Source organism: Pithys albifrons, chromosome 1 (assembly GCF_047495875.1).
Source record: "Pithys albifrons albifrons isolate INPA30051 chromosome 1, PitAlb_v1, whole genome shotgun sequence".
NCBI lineage: Eukaryota > Metazoa > Chordata > Aves > Passeriformes > Thamnophilidae > Pithys > Pithys albifrons.
In genome coordinates this window covers 44773318-44796124 of record NC_092458.1, presented here as the reverse complement: position 1 = coordinate 44796124, position 22807 = coordinate 44773318, and the positions used below count along the sequence as shown (strand labels likewise).

The 22807-nt window shown below is 37.2% G+C and overlaps 1 protein-coding gene across 7 annotated transcripts in view; it reads left to right on the top strand.

Moving 5' to 3' along the window:
- The window catches only part of LMO7 (LIM domain 7), a 135763-nt gene that overhangs the window by 93329 nt on the left and 19627 nt on the right, over positions 1-22807 (top strand). For 4 of the 7 annotated variants that reach the window (XM_071549911.1, XM_071549896.1, XM_071549904.1 and 1 more), the window contains exons 8-20: positions 403-655; positions 1751-2038; positions 2308-2502; positions 2962-3678; positions 5213-5242; positions 7533-7650; positions 8753-8895; positions 10167-10608; positions 11326-11652; positions 14637-14751; positions 20218-20379; positions 21763-21947; positions 22611-22671. In XM_071549911.1, coding sequence (XP_071406012.1) covers positions 403-655; positions 1751-2038; positions 2308-2502; positions 2962-3678; positions 5213-5242; positions 7533-7650; positions 8753-8895; positions 10167-10608; positions 11326-11652; positions 14637-14751; positions 20218-20379; positions 21763-21947; positions 22611-22671 — 3036 coding nt within the window. The remainder of the gene's footprint in view (positions 1-402; positions 656-1750; positions 2039-2307; positions 2503-2961; positions 3679-5212; positions 5243-7532; positions 7651-8752; positions 8896-10166; positions 10609-11325; positions 11653-14636; positions 14752-20217; positions 20380-21762; positions 21948-22610; positions 22672-22807) is intronic. The other 3 variants (XM_071549935.1, XM_071549919.1, XM_071549927.1) reach the window with 3 other exon arrangements.

The following is a 22807-nucleotide window of genomic DNA, read 5'->3' as shown; positions in this document are numbered from 1 at the left end:
ATGAGCATGTTGCTATACTATTTTCTGTTAAGTTGGTTTTGTTAGTAGATTTACCTGGCAAATATTATTTAATTAAAAACTTCTGTGCTGTTTTATGTCTTTAGTCTAGAGGTTAGTGCTTTGTTTCCTGTGATAATGAAAGAATGTGATAATGAAAGAATGGAACAAATGTAGCAGGGTCATGCAAACCTAATTGAGCTTAATGGATCTTATCACAGCTTTCCCACAGACTTCTAAAAATACCTCTTCTACTGTCCTGTTAGTAGTTCAGCAAATTTGCAGCCAAAACATCTCAAATATGGAGCTAAATTTATTTTAGAAGATTTCGATCCAAGTTGTAGCTAGAAGCTTTTGTCAAGAGAATAATGTTTGTGCCTCCCCTTTTCTCCCCTTTCTTCTAAGGTTGTGACAGTGACACAGACTCGGAACTGCCTTTCAAAATGCATGACTCCCATAAAGATGACAGGTCTTACCGCAGGATTTCTGTGATTGAACCAAAACCTACCACTGACTTCAATCGCTTCTTACCCAACAAAAACAAGCAGACAGCGTATGTGCCAGCACCTTTAAGGAAAAAGAGGACAGAGAAGAATGAGGACAACAGGAGGAGCTGGGCGAGTCCAGTCTTCACTGAGTCAGATGGAACATTTTCAAGGTACTGGTGTGTGGTCCTAGTAAAGTGGGCTTTGCTTTACAATTTTTTTAAGGAAATGATTTTCAACTGCAGTTGCTGCAATACGAAGTCAAGCCTTTGATTTTCTGTATTTTAATCAGGGGAAAGTTTTGGTGTGCTTGTGTGGTTGGTTTTTGGTGTTGGTTTTTTTTTTATGTTGGTTGTTGTTGTTTAAGTAATGTTTTGAAGCTGGTCGGACTCCAGATAGAATATATTTAAATGATCTTAAATGCACTTTCATGAGAGATAGACCTATGGTTTTAGTTTCTGACCAAAGCCTTTCAAAATATGATGATGAATTTCAGTTGTCCGGCTTCTTGATGTGTACAGATGAGAATAGTGGGCAGTTCTTGGGTTTCATAGTTACCTTCGTGACTTCACTGTCTTCATTCTATTCCTGTTTTGGTCAACCTCAGTGGACATGAAACGAATCCTGTAGCTTCCTGCCAAAATAGCAGAGCAGAATGTGGGCTCACAAATCCAGCTTCCCTCCAGATGATCTATGAGTATGACAGTGGCTCTGATTCAGAAGATGAAAGAAGGCTGCCTGACGTTGTTTTGGATGACTTAGCAAATCGTAGATTTCTAGTCAAAAAGAGCCCTGTAAGCTCTGCTGCACCTGGACATCATTTTGTGTTGCGCAATGAATCTCCTAAATCTTGCTCTCAAGACAGTTATCCAGCTGGTCCACTAGCTGCAATGCTTGAACCACTGAGGTCAGAGATACTAATCCAAGATGCAGTAACTATTGCATTACCTAAATTGCAGTCCATAAATAACTCTGTAAAGTTAGTCTGCTAATCGGCATTTTAACACAGCTGATAATTTGATACGCCTTTTGTGTCAAGCGTTGTATTTTTGTCGGTGGAGATAGGATGCCGATGTAACCATTTAACTGTTTTTTTATTTTATTTTCTATTTAATATATCTTATTATTTCTGGTGCTGCAGTGATGGAATTGAGAACTAATACGCTTCATTCACAAGGCTGAACTCCCAAGCCAAAAAGCATGTCTTTTTGCATTCTTTATGTCAAGTTGCTCCTAAAATATCTTAACTGGTTGGATATTTTGAACAGTAACCAGAGGAGGCAGAGGCAGTTGGATACTAAAGAGGAAAGCAAGCCAAGAGTTAACAATCCTTCAGAATTATCTGGGTATTTTGATGAGGACGAGGAAGAAGTAGGCATCCCAAACATTGAAAAAGATGATTTCTATTTTCGCAAGCTAAGTTCTTCAGCATCAAATACAGTTGTTGCTTTTGACAAATTTCTTCCCAAGTTTTGGACTCCAGAAGAAGAATTGCTATGGAAAAAAGTCAAGAAATCCTCTTTTAAACCCTGGTATAAAGAGATTCAAGGGTTCAGGTGCGTTTTCATGCATGCCTGTTTCTCTGCTGTGTGCAAAGCCTATAAATATAGTTCTATGACTTTATTTTTATTTTTCATTTTCATTGGCAGTGTAGCAGCAGGATATATTTTATTCTTTATTCTTTTTCTTTTTTTTTTTTAAGGAAATAATTGAAATACTATTTTTGTTATACTGTTGCACTGTTGCCACTGTGAATTTTACTCAGTGAGTACACTTCATGCGTTTTTTTCCTTTCCCTCTGCTCATTCTTTTTGCTACTGTACAGTAGAAAGAAATCAGATTCTGAAGATGAGGAATTTGCTTACAAACAAAGCTTTATTGCTAATCAACCAAGACCAAGTTTTGAGTGGAACAGTAGTTGCAGAAGGGATCAGAGCTATAAGCCAACTGCTGAATATGTGGGAAGCTCATTGTCACAGATTGCAGAAGGAAAAATCTTGGAGTCTCCTGATCAGCCCAGGTTGATACTGCTGCATGAGCTGTTCTTTTGCTGCATCAAAAAGAAATGGCTGGATATGGAACGGCTAAATGAAATTAAACCACGTCCCATGATGTCGCGCTTTTTTGGTTATTACTCTTTTGCTGTTGTTGTTGGGTATTTTCCTCTTAATGTAGCTATAAGTTGCTGGTCTTCTGAAACATGTAAATGTGAAGGTATAACATGCTACGTAGGGCTACTGGCTTTTTGTGTGAGCATGTAAGTGTGATGTTTCTGAGCAGGTTAGTATACTGTGATACCTTTACGTTGGTTAACGTGTGCTGTGCTACGATCTATGGTGGTGAATGCCAACTGGTGTAGTTGTACTGCATCAGATACTGCAAGTCTAAACCAAATGTATATTGCAATACATTGTGATCTGCTTGTCTCTTGCTAGTTAATGATATTTTTACTTCCTTCCTTTTGTTTTATATGCTTCAGTCAGTTTTCGTTACTTCAGGCCCTGCAAAAATACTCTGACTACGTGTCTTCTGAAACGGAGACCAAAATTGATCCCACTTCTGGCCCTAGGCTCATAAAATGTAGAAAGAATGTTTCCTTTATACCAGGATGCAAGCAAGGAGATGAGGAAAATGGGTATCCATATCCAGATTTGGAAAATGATGACTTGTTTGTTCGGAAAACCGGTGCTTTCCATGTGAATCAAGTTGTTCTTCAAGACCCTCGGTATTTACAAAAATTCTCTGATCAAGAGCCTTCTCTAGAGGGTGAGATAATCCTGCAACCCAGAGAGGGCCAACCTGTGATTCCAGATCTGGAAAAGGATGACATGATTTTCCGTAAAGTCCTCTTTCAGAAAAAAGAGGTGCCTTTATCGGGTGCTCCCGACAAGTATCACCCAGCACTGTTTCCTGATCCGTGGAGTCTTCCAGAAGAGATCCGATCCAAATTTCTGTGTTTACTTGAAAAAAACACGACACTGGAGGAAAGAAAGAGCAATGGCAGAGTGCTGTCACCATCTTCCCACCATAAGAAGGATGATATGCTGGCCCGCAAGATTGAATCTTGGAAGGTGGGAAGCAACATCCAACCAGTCAATTTTATCCCAGGTCCATGCAGTGAAGAAGACTGGAAGAAGTGGGAAGCGATCAGGGAGGCCAGCAAAGTTAGACACAAGAAACGGCAGATGGTGGAGAGGTCAGGTTGTGTCCTGCACAGATTGCGCTTGAGTGCCGTTGAACCCTTTCCATTCAGAAAAGCCTTGTCTTGTGCTGAACCATTCAGAGTGCCAATCTGCTATTTGTTTGTGTCATCCTGGAACAAGCTTTTTATTTGCTTTGAATAAAAGCCTATGACTGCAATACCATATTTTCAACAACAGAAAAAAAAAGTTTTCTAATTTTAGGCTGCCACTTTAGAGAAAATATCATTCCTTCAAGCTCAAAGTTCTGCATAAGTTTCTTTCCATAGCTGAACAGGAGCAGTGATTATTGAAAAGACTATGAAGGCTAGAAATATTTTCTTTTTTTTTTTTTCTGAAAGTTAATAGGTAAAAACCTTTCTGACACATGTGAATTCTTTAATGACAAATTCTGGAAATAGGCATTCTGATATTCTTGCTTGCACCTAAGTATGAAAATTCTTGTAAACTGTCCTGCCACAGTTCTGAGATGATTAGATGAGGTGAAAAAAAAATAGTTTTACCTGCCCGAACTCATGGTGCATGCAAGTTGTGTGTCTATGTAATATTAAATTCCACTGTGGCATATTTTATTCTGCCAATATTTTCTCCCTCCTTTCATATAGTTCTGATTCATACTTTCCCCTAATTCTTTCCTGATATCCTCAAAATTTCTCTTGTCTTACTGAATGCTATTTCTTAACTACTTCCTAGCTCTCCCTTGAATTTTGTACTTACTGGGGGAGACTGGGGCTCCAAGTGTTTCCTTGGCTCTGAAAATACGGCATTGCAAGTTGCAGTTCTTCCAGCTGTGCATCATTACTTCGTGACTAAGACACTTCCATGTTCCAGTTGATAGTTTGATGTTGCTGCATTTAATTTTTAAGCCTAATACTGTAACAACGTGCAAGCTTCACTGAGGATTATTTTTAAAGTGCTTGAAAATATTGCACGTTTTAAAAATTCATTCAATATAATAAAATACCCATATTATAAAATACTCATATTCAGGAATACTAAAAGTCTTCTGTAATTACTCTGGATTGATTACATTCACAACTTAATTTGCTAAATTTCTATATAAGGCCTTTTATTCTTGTCCATGCCAAGTATTACTTTCATTTAGTATTAAAAATGGTGAAAGTAACAAGAAGACAGCCTCTGTAAGACATACTTCTCTTTGGGACTCAGATTGGGATTAATTTAAATTTCTTGAAATGACTCTCTTTTGAGCATCATGCTGTTCAGCAGCACTGGAATAAGTGGTTCAGAATTAATACAAAGCTCTATTCTTGTAGTATTGCTAAATCAGAAACATTGGAAACTTGAAGGCAGCCTTGTTCTGTCATTTCTGCCGAACTTGCGTATCATGCAAGCCCTGGTGTGTTTTTTGACTAGTGTCCAATTCCCAGTGTGCTGTTCCATGCTGGCTGGTTCCCAAGCTTTCAGTTTCCCCTTCACTTAGTGAAAGTGCTGGTATACTAATGGTATGAATGGTGTTATCAATATCAAGACACTGAATCTTTTCTTCTTTGGTTTCTGATTTCTCAGACTGTTTCAAAAGCTTTCTGATGAGCAAGGGTAAGTTTTACAAAAGATCATTATACCTTTTTTTTTTTTACCTCTTTACATCTTCATGCATGCACAGTAGCTAAAAACTCATGCTGAAAACAACTTGTGCATGATGCTTTGTTGTTCTGTGCTTTGGCAATTTATGTAACAAATGTAGGAGACTAAAACGTATGTGTATGACACAAGTTCTCTCTGAGGTCTAGTGTATTCAAGTTACAGTTATCAGGCACTTAAAATCAGGCTGAAAATCAGCTCTAATATTTTATTCCTGCTGAAGTGAAGTATTTCGTGTGGTATGTTTAAATTCGGCTTTAAAACATTCAAAAGTGAAAAGGAAGATTAGTAAATATTTTATTTTGAAAGCAGTATGCCTAGAACTTGAAAATAATTAACAACACAGTATTTATCATGGGATTGGTGAATGGTCTGTGGTTATTTTAAATCCTCAGGGTTACTGAATCCTCAATGGTAAATGTATTGGTTAGTGTCATGTGAACTTAGATATTTTGTACTGTGAGTCAAAGAGAAATATTTTTTCACTTACTTTTTGATGGTATGTTAATTATTTGATTATGCATGATGTTCTAATTACCTTTTTTAATGTAAATATATTTATTTGTTTACTTCTATATTTTTACCCTGAGGCAAACTTGGTAAATGACTAAACACTTCCAGAAGAAACAAGAAATGTCTCAGAAGAAGTTAGATGTTAAGGGAGGGAGACTCGGAAGACTTAAGCCACTAGTTAGATTTCTTTTAAGTCTAGACTAAATTAAAACTAACATCCTGTTCCTTGGTATGAATATACCTGTACTTAGCGTACATTGCATTTAGGTCTAGATTTTCCTGTTTTGCTCCAGGCAGATATAGTAACTCAAGACAAAGATGTGGAAACTGTAGTTGCATAAGTTTTCTTGAATTCATCTGTAACAAATTTGATAGAACTTCTATGTAGAGTTTGGTTACCCCAAACCATTTCTACATGTGGTCTAACTTAAGCATAAAAAATGAGGAAAAGAATTGTACAAGAAAAGAGTTTCTGCAATAGTGACCAGAAGATTTTTGCTAAATTTGGCACTCTTCCCATTCAGAAAATAGACGAGCAAGCAGATAGAATGAGTTAATGTCCTAGCCTTTATTTCTAGAGGCCAAAGTCCAACATCTTATGTTACCAATGAAAGTGAATTGGGCCTCTTGGGAGGAAGTGAGAGTCTGGTTTGTTAGTTCAGAGCTCTCTTGGAATGTAACAGATTAGAGCAAGGCTCTGTATGGAATCAATGTGGGTTTTAATCTGATTTTTCCATCCTATCAAGAGGTGCCATATTTTCAAGTTCTGTTAGAGCTTGATTACATCCCTCTGTTGTTCATACTTTCGGTAAATGAAAACAAAAGTATTTTTGAAAACAAACAAAACCCCTTCAGCAAAACAAACAACTTAAAGATCAAACCCCAGCATTGAACCTTATGATGAAACACCTGCATTTGATTTAGTGTCCCAGAGGCTTGTGATCAAATCTGAACAGGAGTCTTGTCCTACATTAAAATAAATGTCTTGTTATGTTTATCACTGTAGTGCAAAAGAATAAAGGGAAAACCAGCATAAAGTGGGTAGCTGTGAAGAATTTAGGTTAAAGAGAACTAATGAGTAGGAACTCATGGGGGAAACTTGTAGCTGTGTTGAAGAAATTAGTGAGAAGCTGGCTGTGTTAGCCATCCTGACTTGGATGGAAAGCATCAGGGAGGCATGGGGAGGCCTAACATAAGCTAGCAGGGCCTGTGGGATGCATGAACTGAGCATCTAGCAGTGAATCACTCTAATCCTTTGGAAACATGCATCAATAACTGATTTGATTTTATGATTAGCCTAAGGAAGGAAAGAGTGGGAGATGATAGTCTGTTAGAGGAGAGAAGGTAAAGGATGAGAATTTGGACTCAGGGAGGGAGGAAGCCTTTTATGTCAAAGAACGGAGCAAGATCAATAAAGATAGTAAGTTTAAACAGAAGTAGCAGTTGGGTATAAGGAGCATAATGTGAATGATCAGCGTTGAGCTGCTACAGGAGCTGCTTGTTCCCTTAACCTGATTTTATTTGCTCAAATGTGCAACTAATGATCTGAGTGCTGGCACTAGAGCATGTACCAGCCTTGCTCATTCAGCTGCCCATGTGTTTCCTGCTCTATTTGAAATAACACTCATGAGCACTCAGTTCTACTAATAGAAATCTCTCCCTCTCTGAAGGTTTCACGTGCATAAATGATGGCTAAGGTGTTACAAAGCTGAGTGCTGTTTTTTCTTTGTAGGAGTAAATCTTTGAATGATGTCAGTGCAGAGGAGCTGCAGTCATTGCGCAAAATCCGTTATGAAGAGCTGCAAAAGATAAAAGAACAGTTACAAGAACAGGATCTGAAGTGGCAAGAAGTAAGGACTCCTTTTCATATCTCCTTGTGTGTCCTACTTGAAGAACTGCCTTCAGTGTCCCTAGTAAACAAGCTTTGGCATGTGTGCAGCAACTCATGGGGCTGTCTTCTAAAACGATCCATCTAGTCCAATTACCAGTGGTTCTGGGGATGTCTTTTAGCGCAGAAATGAAATTATTTTAAATGTTGCCATAAATTTCTGATTAATGCTGTAGGATAATACTAGTGTGTATTATAATAAAACCTTCAGACTTCTTTTCTGTGGACATAAAGAAAATTTAGGGCATAGCTTCATGTGTTATCTGAAATTTTTGTAATTTTTTTTAATGAAATGATTGAAATGTCTAGTATTTGATCCTTTGGGAAAAGAAGGAGGAAATTATACTTCATTTGCAAATTCTTGAGGCTCCTATCCCCTAATAATTCTGTCCTAAATCCACCTTGTAAACTGTATGGTAAGTTTCCATAGTATCGTAAGGGTATCTGAAGACCTGATTTAAGTCTGTGCTTGACAATGAGTATCAACAAGAAGCTGAAATTAAGAACAAAGCACTGAAAAAGAAGTTCATAGTTTTTTGTTTAATGCATCTCAGCCGTCTTGGTCTTAGTATTGTATTCAGTACTTCCCTTAACTCAGCTCTGGAATTTCATGAACAATATTGACAGTTCATGTCATGCTTTTACAGAAATGAGGAAAATATAGAAATGCATGTTTTCAATTTAGAATTTAAGGCAAAACTCCAAAGCCTTCAACAAAGAAGTACAGATGGCATTTGTGTCAGTTTTCAAGTATGTGTCATTGGGTGAAATATTCTAGAATAAAACTGAAAATTCTAAGGGATGGAAAAAGAAGGGCAAAATTATGTGCTTTTCCACATATAGTCTAATAATTTAAATTATTAACTTAAGAAGGCAGTGAGCCTGCAATCCCAACTGAAAAATGAGAACCCCTTTATCATTTAGGGAGAAGGTACATGACAATGTGGTTTCAGTGCAGACTTGCAAATAAAATAAGGGTAATAAGTAGCATGTAATGGGATGCCTCTGCAGGTCTGTGATGTCTTGAAAAAATCTGATGGTATCCATTCATGTTATTTTAATAGGATCTAGCAAAATGGAAGAATCGTAGAAAGAGCTACACTTCAGAATTGCAAAAGAAAAAGGAAGAGAGAGAAGAAATTGAAAGGAGGGCCTCTGAAGTGTCTGGAAGGAGTACCAAGTCACTGAAAGACATGCAGCAGGAGAGGTAATGGTCCTAATGGGAGTATTATGTTGATGAACTTAAACCTGAGCATTTTTACTCCTTTGAATTCTTGAGCAGCTTTTACTGGCAAGTTGCAATTAATTCTGCAGAGATCTTGACAATTTAAGTTGCAAAATACAGTGTAGAAATCTAGGCAATTGGAGAACTGAATATGGTTTGCTAATGCAGTGTTTGCACAGAATGTTAGAACTTTGCTCCATAAATGATATTTTGCTCTGCTACCCACAAATAAATGTATTGAGAAGTTAATATTTGCATTCTCTTGAAATTGCTTAAAACAATAGTGTTAAACTGGATAGTTGCCTTTTTTATTCTTGGATAAGCTTAACTACTCATTTTTCTACCACTGCATTTGTTGATCTTTTAGCCACTCTGGATAATTACAGCCAGATTTTTAATGTATGCTACAGTGCTGTAAACTTTTACTTGATTCTCCCTTTATCCCTAATTATTCCTCTGGGTATTTAATCTCTGAAGAGTAAAAAGTGTAAACTGCACAGTACCATTTCTACTGGTGACTCTTATTCAGGTATTGATTTATTTAAAATGTATGTATGACTGAGTTGAAGGGAATGTGCATGTGGCATGTATTCATAAAAGAAATTTTAGTAAGTCTAAATCCAGAATGTCTTGGATTTCTGTGGTTTTTTTATTTATATGGAGGCAAACATGAGCTACTTGAATAGAAATACGGATGCTAATTGTATTGAATATCTGGCATAATCAGAATCTTAAAAGTGATGTGGTAAAGATTATCCAGGTACTGGATGTTCCTTTATGAGAAAAGAATAAATAGCAGAAAAAAAATAATAATCTGAACTTCAGAACACCATCTTAGTTTTGAAAATTCAGCATAATGTATTTTCATAGAGCAGTAATGTCAAGCAGAGTTACATGGTTTAGGTAGCGTTATGGGAGTATCTTCTTTCCATTCTTTCCTAAATTAAATCTGAATTTCTGAGGATATGTAACTTGAATGGCTATATAATTTTCTTGGCAAAGATACTTCTGTCATGGCAGCAGCCTGAAAATGTGACAATAGTATGCCTGAGTATTATGAGAGTGTTGAAATGGGGAGGAAGGGGAAGAAGGTAGATTTAAAAATACATGAAAATAATAATGTTTTTAAATTATGCCATTCATTTCAATTACTGGAGATGTATTTTTCATTTTATGCTCTGCCTTTAACATTCAGTAGCTAAAAGACTGTTTTTCAGTTCACTTTGGTATTCTAACAGGCTCTGTCCCCATAGGGTGGAGAGAGATGAAGACTCCTATGAGCAGCAAAAACAGGAACGCAGCTGGACATATTCACTGAACGATGATGTGTTCAGTGAAGAAAAAGCACCTTCCACATGGTCAGCAGCAAAAGATTACCTTTTGGAAGAAGATACTTCTTACAGCACTAAGGACAGCAAAACTGAATATGGCTCACAACTGCCGAAGGAGAACCTGCCAGAGAACTTGACTGCTGGAGAAGCTCCCGCTCCGCCACAGAGCCTGGCAGAGGAGCAGAGTTCACCTCTTTTGTCCACTCGCTACTCAGTGAATGCTCAAACTGGGTCAGCTCAGGTTTCAGCTTCTCTTCCGAGAACTTACCAGAAAACTGATACCTCTAGGTTAACATCTGTGGTTACACCAAGACCCTTTGGTGTCCACTCAAGAGGAATCTCATCACTTCCACGGTCGTTCACGGTAAAATTCTGCTTCATTCCTGAAGTTTGTGTAAATGTGTGGCCTTGAGTACCTGGGGGAACAGTAGAGTTTTAATGTTTTGTTGCCTTGTAAAGAATAGTCTGCTGTGTGATGAAGGCTGTGTTAATAGAGCAGGCAGTCCTGTCGTGGTTTTGAGTGTTTACTCATGTTTCTGTGTTTAAGCACACTTCTGGAATTGAAGTTAGTAACTATATTTTGTAGAATATTCTTTTCATGACTTGCAGGTCTCCTCAGTGTGCCTTACAAAAAGACTGCCACTGTTGGAGATAACTAGCTAGAGCTGAATTAACATAATTAAGTGTTAAAGACAAATCTTTCAGGTGATATGTTTCCTCTGTTGACTTTGTTGAAATTGAAATTTTATGCTAACCTAAAATTTGTCTGCTCAGTAAAGCACCGAAAAAATGAAATTGGCTTTCCCCCATTGTGTTACTATGTTGATTTTTATAGCTTTCTCCTAAATCCTTATTTGTCTCAATTTAAAAATAGTAGAAATGCAAATAATTCTAAGCAGATGACTTTTAAATCTGAAAGAATTTCAAGAAAAAAACATATGTTTCTCTTATTTGATAATGGGTACCATAACCAGAATTTGCTTGAAAGGAAAAAGTGGTTTTGTTAAATATTAAAATCACTGAAAGATTTAAAGATTTAAAAAAAAAAAACATATTTACCAAGCTGTGTTTTTTGTCCTAGATGGATGATACTCAGAAATACAACGGAGAAGTAGAAAAAGCTAAAAGAACCCAAACTTTGTTCACCAGCATCTCCTTTTCACAACCAGACTCTGCACACTCTCTCTCCACTAGTACATTCAGAAGCAGAGGTGAGAAGGAAGAGGAGGAAAAAGATGATGTTCAGTCAACACCTCCTCCTACTTCGGCATTACCTGTAAAATCCCAAGACCAAGATGTTGGAAGCAGTATTCTTAAAACCACGTATGGCATTCCTCCTGATTCTCTTTCACTTGCATCTACTGCAGAAATTGGAACTCCAACAGAGCCTGAGCATTCAAAATCCATGGTAAGTATGGAAATAATGTAATTATTTGGTGTAAATGAATGCTACAGCAGAGTAAAAGAGAAAATAAATAGTATTTCATCTAATGCAACTATTTTTCTGATTGTAAGAGGACAACTCGGAGAGCTGCTGTTTCCTTTGATTTAATTCAAGGGAAAGAGAATATTTCAAAAGAAATTGTTTCTTTTGCTGCATTTTTCCCTACCCTTCCTATGTCATGTGCTTAATTTTACTTATCATTCTAATTCAAAATAATTATTCTAAATAATATTTGATGCTTGCAAAGTTTTTTGTTATTCTCCATGTTAGCATTGTGCACACAATCAGCTATGTCAGTTAGATGAATTATCTGAGCTGCTTTAACATTTATTTGCACTTTTAAACTGGTAGAGGACAATAAAGATCAGCTTTTCCAAGGCTAGCCATAAACATTATTGTCATACTATCATTTTTTTTCCATCTGTTGTGACTTGGGCCCCTCATTTTTTTAGCTATTTACTTGAATCTAAGTAATGTTCATATTAATTTAAATCACCATCTTTTTGTGTATGTGCTTATCCAGGGGCTGAGTCTGTTCTTTTTTAAATACATGTCTTCAAATGCTGTTCCTGCAACTGATTGCATGTTTCACATGTAAAAAATGAGCAGCAATAGCTTTATTTTTTGATACCTTTCTGTGATATCTGATTATGGGGTTTATACTCCCTGACAGATTAGTTCTTTGCATTCCTGATGCTGCTGTAAAAATCAATTGTGCCACTTGGTTGGGTGTGGATCATAAGACCTTTGATACTGATTTATGAAATCACTTCCCATATATTTTTAGAAATTCACTCAATTTGAGCCATTCTTCATTCTTCTTCCTAATCACTTGTGGAAAAGGAACACATTGCACTTTAATACTCCTGATACCCTTTGGTCATTGCACTGAATTTATCTTAAATTTTTGAAACTGTGATTGCTATATAAGCAAAGAGATTGTCATCATCTTTTTGTGTGTGTGGTTTGTTTTTTTATTTGGTTTTTGTTTGTTTGTTTTGTTTTTCTTTTTTCTGTCTTGTAGCACAAACAGGCAGAGGAATTTCTTCTCATTGGTGAAAACAGATTAGATATGGGTTCTTAGAATCTCTTTTAGCATGGCAAATGAGAATAGCGTGTACTAGGTCCATATATTTTTTATGTTATTAATCATGAGATTATAAATTGTCCTTCCTACATTTGTGTAATATGGGGATTTTATTTTAAAAATAAAAATAAGAAAGCTTGTGTTGTGTTGTAACTTAACAAGCTATAACTTAAGAAATGCAAGTTCCATTTGACATGTTTGTAAATGATTGCCAGAGATGAGAGATTCAATATAGTTCACTAGTCATCAGGGCAATAACACCAGGTCTGTGGAGCACTGTTTTAGAGATGACCTATCCAAATGATGAAGTTCAGTGTACAAAGTCACATTCCTCCTCTGACAAGAGGCAGGTTGGAAGAGTTATGTTGCGATGATGGAAAAAAAACCCCAACAGTAGTAATTTCCAGGAACACACTCACATTTAAGTTTTACATGTTCTCTAGCCCAGTATGCTAACAGTTTAGTATATTCACTTTTAATATACTCACCTAGGGCCTTGAGATGTGCTAGCACCTGTGTTGTGAAGAAAATACTTTATTTCTACCCTGGGCTGTAAGGGGAGTGTTTTCCCAGGAACATTCCTGTAACATGAGACCATACCTCAGGATTACTGCCTTGCAATGTTGTTTTCTTCTCTATCCAGTACTCAGGTACTGCTGAAGCCTCCCCTGGCTGCACCTCACAGAGACTCTGGCTGGTGCATCTGCTTGTGTAGTGCTCCCTGTAACTGCCTTTTGTATCCTATCAATTTAGGAGCTTTGGGGAATTGGCATAGCTTTCTAGACTTTTAGGTATTTTAACTTAGGGAAAGTGAATCCCACCCTTCCCAAGCTTGGACAGTGACAGTGAAGTCCTCAGGACTGTCTACAGCACCCGGTACTAACCGGGGCTGACCCTGCTGAGCATCCAAGATCTGACGGGATTGGATGGCAGGGAGGCATTTAACTGCCTGGTACGGTCTCCATGTACACATTGGTGGAATATGTCTGTTTTAGCGTTGTTTGACAGAAAAAGTCTGTTTTTTCTCCTTTTTTATTACAGTGTTGATTTCATGATAATGAGAGGCATAGCATGCATTTGGGTATTTTAATTGTTTTTAATGAGTTCACATTAAAATGTTAATGTATGCAACACATTCTCATTATATAGTGTGGGGTTGAAAACAAGTGTTCCAAAATGTTTTCTCATTCAAATATTTTATTGTTTAAAGTGGTAATGTTAGGTTTTGGTTCAGATTTTGAAAGCATCTTGAAAGTCTGCCAGAATGGAAGATCTGAAATTAACTAATTTTGATATTAGTTTTATTATCTAGGGTCTTCTTTAGAAAATTCATAGCAAGCTGGTAGCATTTCACAAAGAACAAAGAGAGTCATTTTCCACTTAAGTAAACCTAGCTGCAGCATTGAGCCTAAAGGAAACTGATGATGTTCACTGTAGGATGTGCAAGAAAAAAAACAAGATTGATTGCTGTTATCTAGTATTTTCACATCTCTGATACTCTCTGAGGAGGTAGTATGTTGAACAAATTCACAGGACTATCCACGAAGAGTCACCTAGGGGTTTAATTTCCTCCAAGTTCTTAAATTTTTTAGCGTTGTGCTACAAAACATTTAAAATAATAGAAATGCAGAACAGAATATAGGTATAGAGAAAATATAAATGTAAACTGAAAACACACTTATTTGAATGAAAAGCAAATGAGTTAGTTAACTGACTTCAATACTGTTTCCTTTGTCTGTGATGCTAATAATAGATGATTAAAGTGCACATTGTGAGCAGCCTCACTTATTTAGAGGATAACCTTTCGCTCATTGAGATTCCTGTGATACCAGATACTGTAGTGTCATGTTGTATTTTTCAGGAACAGTACAGTGAAATGAGAATCAGCATAAACCAGAGACCTGGCCACAGTCGCAGCTTTGGGTTTACAACAAATTGGAGTTCTTCAGGAGCCTTTGTACAGACAGTCGAAGAAGGTAAATGTGTATTAACTGCACAAATTTTTGTTCTTATACTTAGTTTGTAGGGGCCTCCAAATTGAGGCATTTGCTGCTAAGAATGCTGGAAACATTTTAAACAATCAGGTATAGAACTGAAAAATCAGTATGTCATTTGCTAACATATTTCTGTGAATCCTCATCTCTTGAAAGAGGTTGAATTCAGAAATATCAAAAATGCTTTTTCCGAATAAAAGTCATTTCTATAACCACTGAAAAGGCACAAACATGCTTATTTGTTCACCAAACCCCTTACTGAACAGTAGTAGGGGGCAAATACAAACTTCTAATATCCAGCTAACTTTCAGCTAAGGTTAAAAGATTTCACTTAATATGATTTGTAAATACATGCAGATTAAAATTAGTTAGGAGTTAATATTCTTGTTTCAGTTTTTTCTTTCTTAGTCATGTTGAATTTTGCATCAGGTTAATGTTTTTAAGCAGTTGCAACTTCTAAATTGATTTCCAGTGCAGTTTTTTTCAATTGTTTTAATACCAAAGGAAAGCAAACATTTTTTCTTGAGATGAAACATATATAAAGTTTATTTCTAAGCTTTAAAGCTTTTCTGCAGAGAACAAGCTCAATTTTCTTAATTAAAAAAAAGACAACAAAGCACAAAGGAAACCTAAACAAACCACGTGTAATGCTTGTTTTCTGAACAGTGGTCTTTCTCATTGGCTGTAATACTTGAGGAATATTGAATTCTCCCATGTCTTCCATTTAACACAAGATCATCCTGAGAAAGGAGAAATAACTGGAAACTTCTAATTTAGTTAGTTCTTTATTATGCTTTCCAGAGGAAAAAAAACATTTAACAGCACTTAATAAGCAGTCTTAATTTTTTTTTAAATTTCAAGTTCAAGAAGTGAAGAGGCCTCTCATCACTATATCTGGGTACTTTTTAGAATTAGATTTGTGCTCCAGGATAACCCTGCTTGAGGAGGAAGAATGGATTGAATCACCCACTGTGGTTCCTTCCAGCCCAACCCGTTCTGTGATTCTGTAACTGTTAATATTCATTTTGCACAAAGAATAAACTTCCCATTTGCTTTCCTTGCTGCTAGGCTTCTGATTTAATTTTCTTCCTTGGAGGCAGGGGTCTGTTCATCTGCTCTGCTAGCTGTGAAGGAGAAATATGAGGGTAGTCAGTGTTCCTGCTGGTCATTCACAAAGGTTCCCATAGGCTCTGTCCCCAGGGAGAAGGTGAAGGCCTTATGGCTGTTGTCTTGGTTATGCTTTATTGAAATTTTAGTAAGGAAGGGACAAAGTATAGATTGAATGCAGAATGGACTGTATCTCGGTGTTCTAGTTTATAGCCTGTGTTCAACATACTTTTTTTTTTTCCAAAAACTGGTTCATGCTGTAGCCTAATTCAATTCCTGTAGCTCCCTTTAAAGGATTGAAGAATGAAAGAGGAGGATGGCCCATTGAAAGACTAAGATGTGCTTTCAGCTAGGCACTTAGGAATCTTGTGTTTCCTATTAAGGATTAATAATTGAATAACTCATGTTGGAAGGAACATTGAAAAATTACCTAGAGCAAAACACTGCTCAAAAACACTGCTCAAAAACCTGATCGGACCAGGTTGCCTTGAGCTTTTTCCCTTGTGGGTTTGAGACCTGCCAAGGATGGAAACTGCACAGCGTCCCTGGGCATTGCATAATTATTCTCTGAGAGAAAATTATCCCCACATATCCAGTAAGACCAATCTTTGTCCCAGTTTATAAACATTGTGCTGTGTTCTCCTGCCATAAATTTCTATAAAGAGCAGGCTTTCCCTTCTCAGCAACTTGGTGACTTCTCTTGGTGGGTATTGCTGGGAGAGCTTCTGTTGGGTCCCCCTGCAGCCTCTCTTCTTGAGACTGAACAAGTCCATACCCCTCAGCCTTTCCTCACAGGCCAAGTGCCCATCTCAGCACTTTACTGTTTAATTTGCCCCACTTAATTGATGTCTCCCAGTAAAACACCCAAACTGAACACAGTATTGTCAATGTGGCATAATAAGTGCAAAGGGAATGGAATAGTACTTGCCTTGATCTCTTGGTCCTGCCTAGTATTCATACAGCCACACCACTACCCCCAGCCTTACTCTCCAGTCTGGCAGCACCCAGCCTGTGCCATCACTGGGCTTAGTACATCCCAGGAGCTGGACTCTGCATTTGGCCTTACTGAACGTCAGGTTCCTGCTCTGAATGGCAGCCCTGCTCTCCAGTGTATCAGCCACCCTCTTCCTCTTGGCAAGCTTTGCAAACTTGTTGAGGGTGTGTTTGACCTTCTTTTCCTGATTATTAGTGAACATGTTGGAGAAGATAAATCCCAGGACACATCCCTGGTGAGCTCCATTTGTAACCTGCCTCCAAGATGAGAATGAGCCATTAACCACTACCCACAGAGCCTGACAACCCAGCCAGTTCTTCACCCATCTGGTCATTCTGCACTGTAGGCAAGATCATGTCAATAGCCTGATTAAAGAGAAGGTGGATGGTATCTACTGCTTTTCCCTCATCCACAGATGCAGCCAATTCATCATTAAAAATAACCACGTTGGTCAAGTGTGATTTAGGCTTGGTAATCCAAACCAACTGTTCCTAGCCACCTTTCTCTCTTCCATGATCCCTGAAAGAGCTTCAGGGATACTTCCTCTGATTATTTTGTCATCCTAACTAACTGTATGATTATCTTGAGATGATAGCCTGCATTTATCTTTTTAGGAATTATAAATGACTCTATGTTCTATATATGCTGTTCCTTAAAAAAAACAAACAGCTAAGAAAACTAGACAAAACTAACTTCTTATAAGTGTTCTCAAAAACCTGAAAAAGAGTTAAACTTATAACACATATTTCAGTGAGACCCATTTACTACATATAAAAGAAGATCGTGCTCATTTTTACAGTTTTCAATATTTACACTAAAAATTAGGTAAATGGCCTTAAAGTCATTATTCAAGACATTGTTCTGCCACCTTCTGCAGTGCCATGTAATCTTTATTGTTTCAGTCCTTTCCCTTTCAGTTTGCTTTTGCAGTAATTTTTTGAGGTTGTCTTGATGTAGGGAGTGCACGTCCGTGATCACACACTTGCAGTCACGTAGGACAAAGTAAATTTGACCCGTTACCTTCAAGTTTTATTTTCTTTGTATGATTGAGATAGTATTTATCTACTGTAATAACAACAGATAAGCATAGGTTAAAGGACATATAGGTTAAAGGACTAAGTGCATATAGAAAATGAGTATTTGATTGGTTTTGTTTTCACTGGGGACTAGTAAGAAAAGCTTTATCTTCAGGGAAACTTAAGAAAAACAGCAGTACATGTTTTATATCATAGAAATGAAATCCTTTATAGCAATATAAAGACATTATTGTTAATTCATGTAGTTTTGGAGAAGCTGGACAGAGAAATAAAATAATACAAATTTTGGCACCTGAATTTCTAGCTAGTCTCTGCAGACTTCTCTAGAGGTGAATCAGAGCAGAGGCCCAATATAGGAGCCCTGGTTTGCCCTTTTATTCACAGACTGTGAAGGAAGAGCAGCTGGCAAAGTTACATTCAAATCTGTATGGTTGGAGTATGGTCTGGACATGTCTTTGCAGTAATAGTATGGGAAGAACCATGCAGTCCTAAATTCCCTTCCTTTCATAAAACTGAGCTGAGGCATACAGTTCACACCTTTGGGCAGGGCCTTATCCCTGACAAATTATTTGAATAAAATGACCATGCCCATATTTGGTTCCTAGGGCTTGTTCTGTCTCAACAAAAACGGAGAAATTATCAGTTCTCGTGACTCTCCTTGAGCCTGAAACATTTCCTGTACCATAAGCATAAGGCTTAGTCTAGATGTGGTCAAACTATATGGTACTAAATATCACACAATTCCAAATGTTACATGATGTTGTTGAAAACAGTAACTTTAGTGTTAGTATCTTCAGTTGTATTCTAAATAGTACCTTCCATTAATAGATTAGCATCTTCCTGTCTCTTAAGGAGATGCACCTTTTTTTCCAGTTTAACTATTGCCCTTGTTTTCATCCCCCAGATGAAAACCCTACCTTTTGTTGCTTAAAAGCAATTGCTGGGGTTTGAAAATTTTACTGATAACTGCAAATGAACCTTTTAGTCCATATTTTAAGAAGAATGCAGAAAAATAAAATACGGAGCTGTGCTTTTCTACTATAGTAGCTAATGTTGCTTTTTGTTTGGTGCAGTATTAGGAAGCATAGCATTTCTTCATTTCTTAACTTTCTCACGTGGCAGGAATATTAAAGCTATCCGAATCCTTAATGGATGATCCAGATTTACAGCAGTATTTTACTAGTGAGGTAGAAGACAGTCAGTATGAAGCATATGGTGTATAAATTCTTCTGTCATATTTGTCCCCATTTGTTTCTAATAATGTAATAGAGCATTGTTCTTGGTATATTTTAAATAAGATGTGTGAATTTCACTACTCACTTTGAAAAACACTTCCATTGTGTAATTCAGATTTGTTTTATTAACATGAGGGTTTATTGTGCAGTGCTTCACTACATTTTTACTTGGCTTTTCTATTTTCTAATCTGCTAAGGGAATAATTTTAATGGAAAAACCATTCATATGTAATTCATAAAATCATACTTGGAGAAGCTGAGTTTCTCAGCTCATTCATTTTCTGACTTAAGAGAAAAAGTTTATGAACTGATCCTCTATGTTCTCTGTCTTGAGTCTAGTGATATTGCCTGCTAGCGTGTGGTAAATGAAAAAAGTGTAAAGTACAGCCTGTCTTGAAAAATATCAGTGGATTCCAAGTCCAAGCTGCCATAAAATTTGCTTTCAATAGACAAAAAAAGTAGAATCCAAAGAAGTCTAGTGAGACAGCACGCAGCAATGCCTTGAGTCCAATTACTAGTCAATTCAGAGCTAACAAACTATTTTAGCAGAGCAATAAAACAGAATGCTCTTGTCATTAGAGCCTAGAAAATGTAAATCAGCATATGAGAAAGCCAGCTTCTATTGGCATTAACAAAGTGCAGGCTGGTTTTTTGGCAAATAAGAGGATTATCCAAGGATTGGTTGAATTTCATGTAATCATTGGCTACAGACTCAAGGGTGCTGCCTCTTTCTCGCTATCCCAATTTATAATGGTGAATAGTGAAGGCAAGACTGAGCCCAGAGGTTGCTTATTAAAAGGGCTAGCCAGAATGTGGAGAGTTACAAGTCCAAAAGATGGATGCTAATAAGCAATCAAAAGATTGAAATTCATAAGTTCTGAACTGAAAAGCTACTTTGATACTGAGTTTACTGATTTTATATTGCAATTTAGTAGATTTTTCTAAGACTGTCTGAATATCCACCATTAAGCATTTCTTTGAATGATTGCTCACCTCACCCCCGCTCTAACCACAACTGTGATAAAAAAATAATTATGAATGGAGACATAATTTTATTTTTTTCTGTTTTCTGCAGGTAGCCCTGCAGCACTTTGTCAACTGCATGTAGATGATGAGATTATTGCTGTCAATGGCACAAAGGTTTCACATATGGACTCCAGTCAGTGGGAAGAAGCTATCAGCAGAGGACTAGAAACTGGAAACCTGGTCATGGATGTCAGACGATATGGAAAGAATGGTGAGTCGTTTCATCAGGCGGATACAGTATGCTCTGTAAGGCAAATAAGCTTTGTCTCTGCTGTACCTGACAGATGAGAGTCCTTATTTCCCTTACAGTAGTAATACATATCTAAGCTAAGTAGTTTGTCAGTGTGTCTGTTGCATTTTAACACAACTTGGCTTTTTTAACTACTTGTGGATTATAAATGTCTTAGCAAGCCAATCTGCAAAGCATTGAACTACTGACATCTCTCTTGTGCTGTGTCTGATTCTGAGAGGATGCACATGTGAAAAATTGTGCATCTACCACAAAAAGGAATATAACATCTTATTTCCTTCCATACCACAAGAATGAAGAGGGCCTGGTCTCTAGACCATAATAATTTTTGAAGCCTCTCTCTCTCAATGACCAGCTCCCTTTCTTCAGGGATGAAGGATCATGTGTCCCTTTCTTCAAGGGGCATTTCAAGTGATATATGAGCTTGTTGTTGGCACCTCTGTGCTATGATTTTGGCTATTGACCCAAATACTGTGATGGTGTAATCTCTTCTCTCCAAAATGGAGCTACCTGTTCTGGTTAGCATTTCCATCTTGGCTGATAGCCTTGTAACGTTTCTAGACTTGCCGTGGTTTTAATCTGGGTATCCTTTCAAAGTTCCAGAAGAACTTTTGCAGAGTTGGAAGTGTGACCAATGACGTCTTTCAAAGTATAAATACAAAACATTCTTTTAGTGGGAAGCTGGGTAGAATAAGTTACCAGAAAGTGGGTAAAAAACAATGAAGTGAGGAGGAGGCAAGAAACAAATCGCTTTACTGATCCTAGTACAACTGTAAAGTGAGATTAGTGGCAAAGAACTCATTGAATAAAATTTTCACTACTGGGAGGGGAGAAATGATGAAGTCTAAGAGAAGAATTGTGAAGGTCAAGTAGTATTCTTTGTCTTGGCCTCATCAGTTTTGCTGCTTAGTTTAGACTGCCTTTTCTTCCCAACGCTCTGTGCTTCCTGATGAGCATGGACATGAAAATGACCCTTCCCTGGATAGTGTATGAATTTCACTGTACCTTGTGTGAGTAAAGTTGTATGAATTTTCTCATTCCATACTAATGCTAATGAAATAGTTCCCAATGAATACTAACTGCTTTTTAATGTTGAGCTACTGCAGTGCATATTAGCAAATCATCTGGCAAACTTTTACCTGGCTTACGACTAACACTTGAATTTTTGGGGAAGGCGGTCTGCTCATAAATGCCCTTTTTCCTGTCTTCACAAATTCCACCTGATTTGTGTGTCTCCCTCTTCTGTTATGTGTATTTTTGTTATTTCAATGTGTTTTCACTAACTCTTGTGTTCTTTGACGTTACTGTCTGTATTAATTTCTTGATCCTCCACATACCAAAAAGATTGGGGCAAAGACCAGCCTTCCCTGCCACATGTAAGGCATAAAATCCTCAATCTCACCAGTATGGCTACCAACATTATAGGTACATCTGAAAATAAATGGATTGATGCAACATCTGGAGAACGCATTTCAAATGTTTCCAGCATATCAACAAAAAGGGATTTCTCCAACAGCCTTCAAAGTTCTGTGAGTATGTTTTTGAAAAGTAATAGGATTTGGTGGGAGGGAGAAAAAATGTAATGTTTTGGCTATGGGACATTGGAGGAAAAAAATTTGTAAATCTGATGTTCCTTAAGCAATACAAGTTAGAATACAGGACACCTCAAATATGGAGATGTAGCTATGTATGTGTTAAGGTAAATAAGCTGTTTGAAAGACTTGCTACTGTCTATTCATGAGTGGACACAGGTAAATGAAAAATACTGAAACATGGGCAAACTATATTTTAGCTAAAACATATAGAGTGTTTTTAGTTTAGAGAAGACTTTGACCTGCATTATTAATATAAATGGAAGTTGCAGCCCAAAGAACAAGCATATGTGGGCTTTCAAATTACTTGCAAATAACAACCTGCCTGTCAAGGAGCTGAAATAGGGAGATCTTGCCTTCTGGTATTTCTTGCAAACTAATGTTTTTTTATTTCAGCAGCAATTCGCAACTAGTTATTGATTCCCTCAATGTCTGCAGTTGCTTTGTTATAAAATACACTCAGGAAGTTGCAGATTGTTTTGTATCTTTGTGGAAAAAGTTTGAAGTGTTTCATGATACATGGTTCCTGTCAGGGAAGATGTGTAACTGGATAAGCTTCCACAAGTCTAATGAGCCTAAGACCTTAATTTTTTTTTCCAGGATACAGAAACAAAATTGATAAATGGAATGCAAGGAGATCTTGGCTCTAAAGAACAAAGAGGTAAACCACTGTGACTATTCATCTGCTAATTGTGTGGTTTACAAAAAGCGCAGACACTAAACCTGTCATAATTGCAAGCTTTATACAGTAGGTGAACTGAGACCTTAATGAACTGAAAGCTAGACAGATACTACCG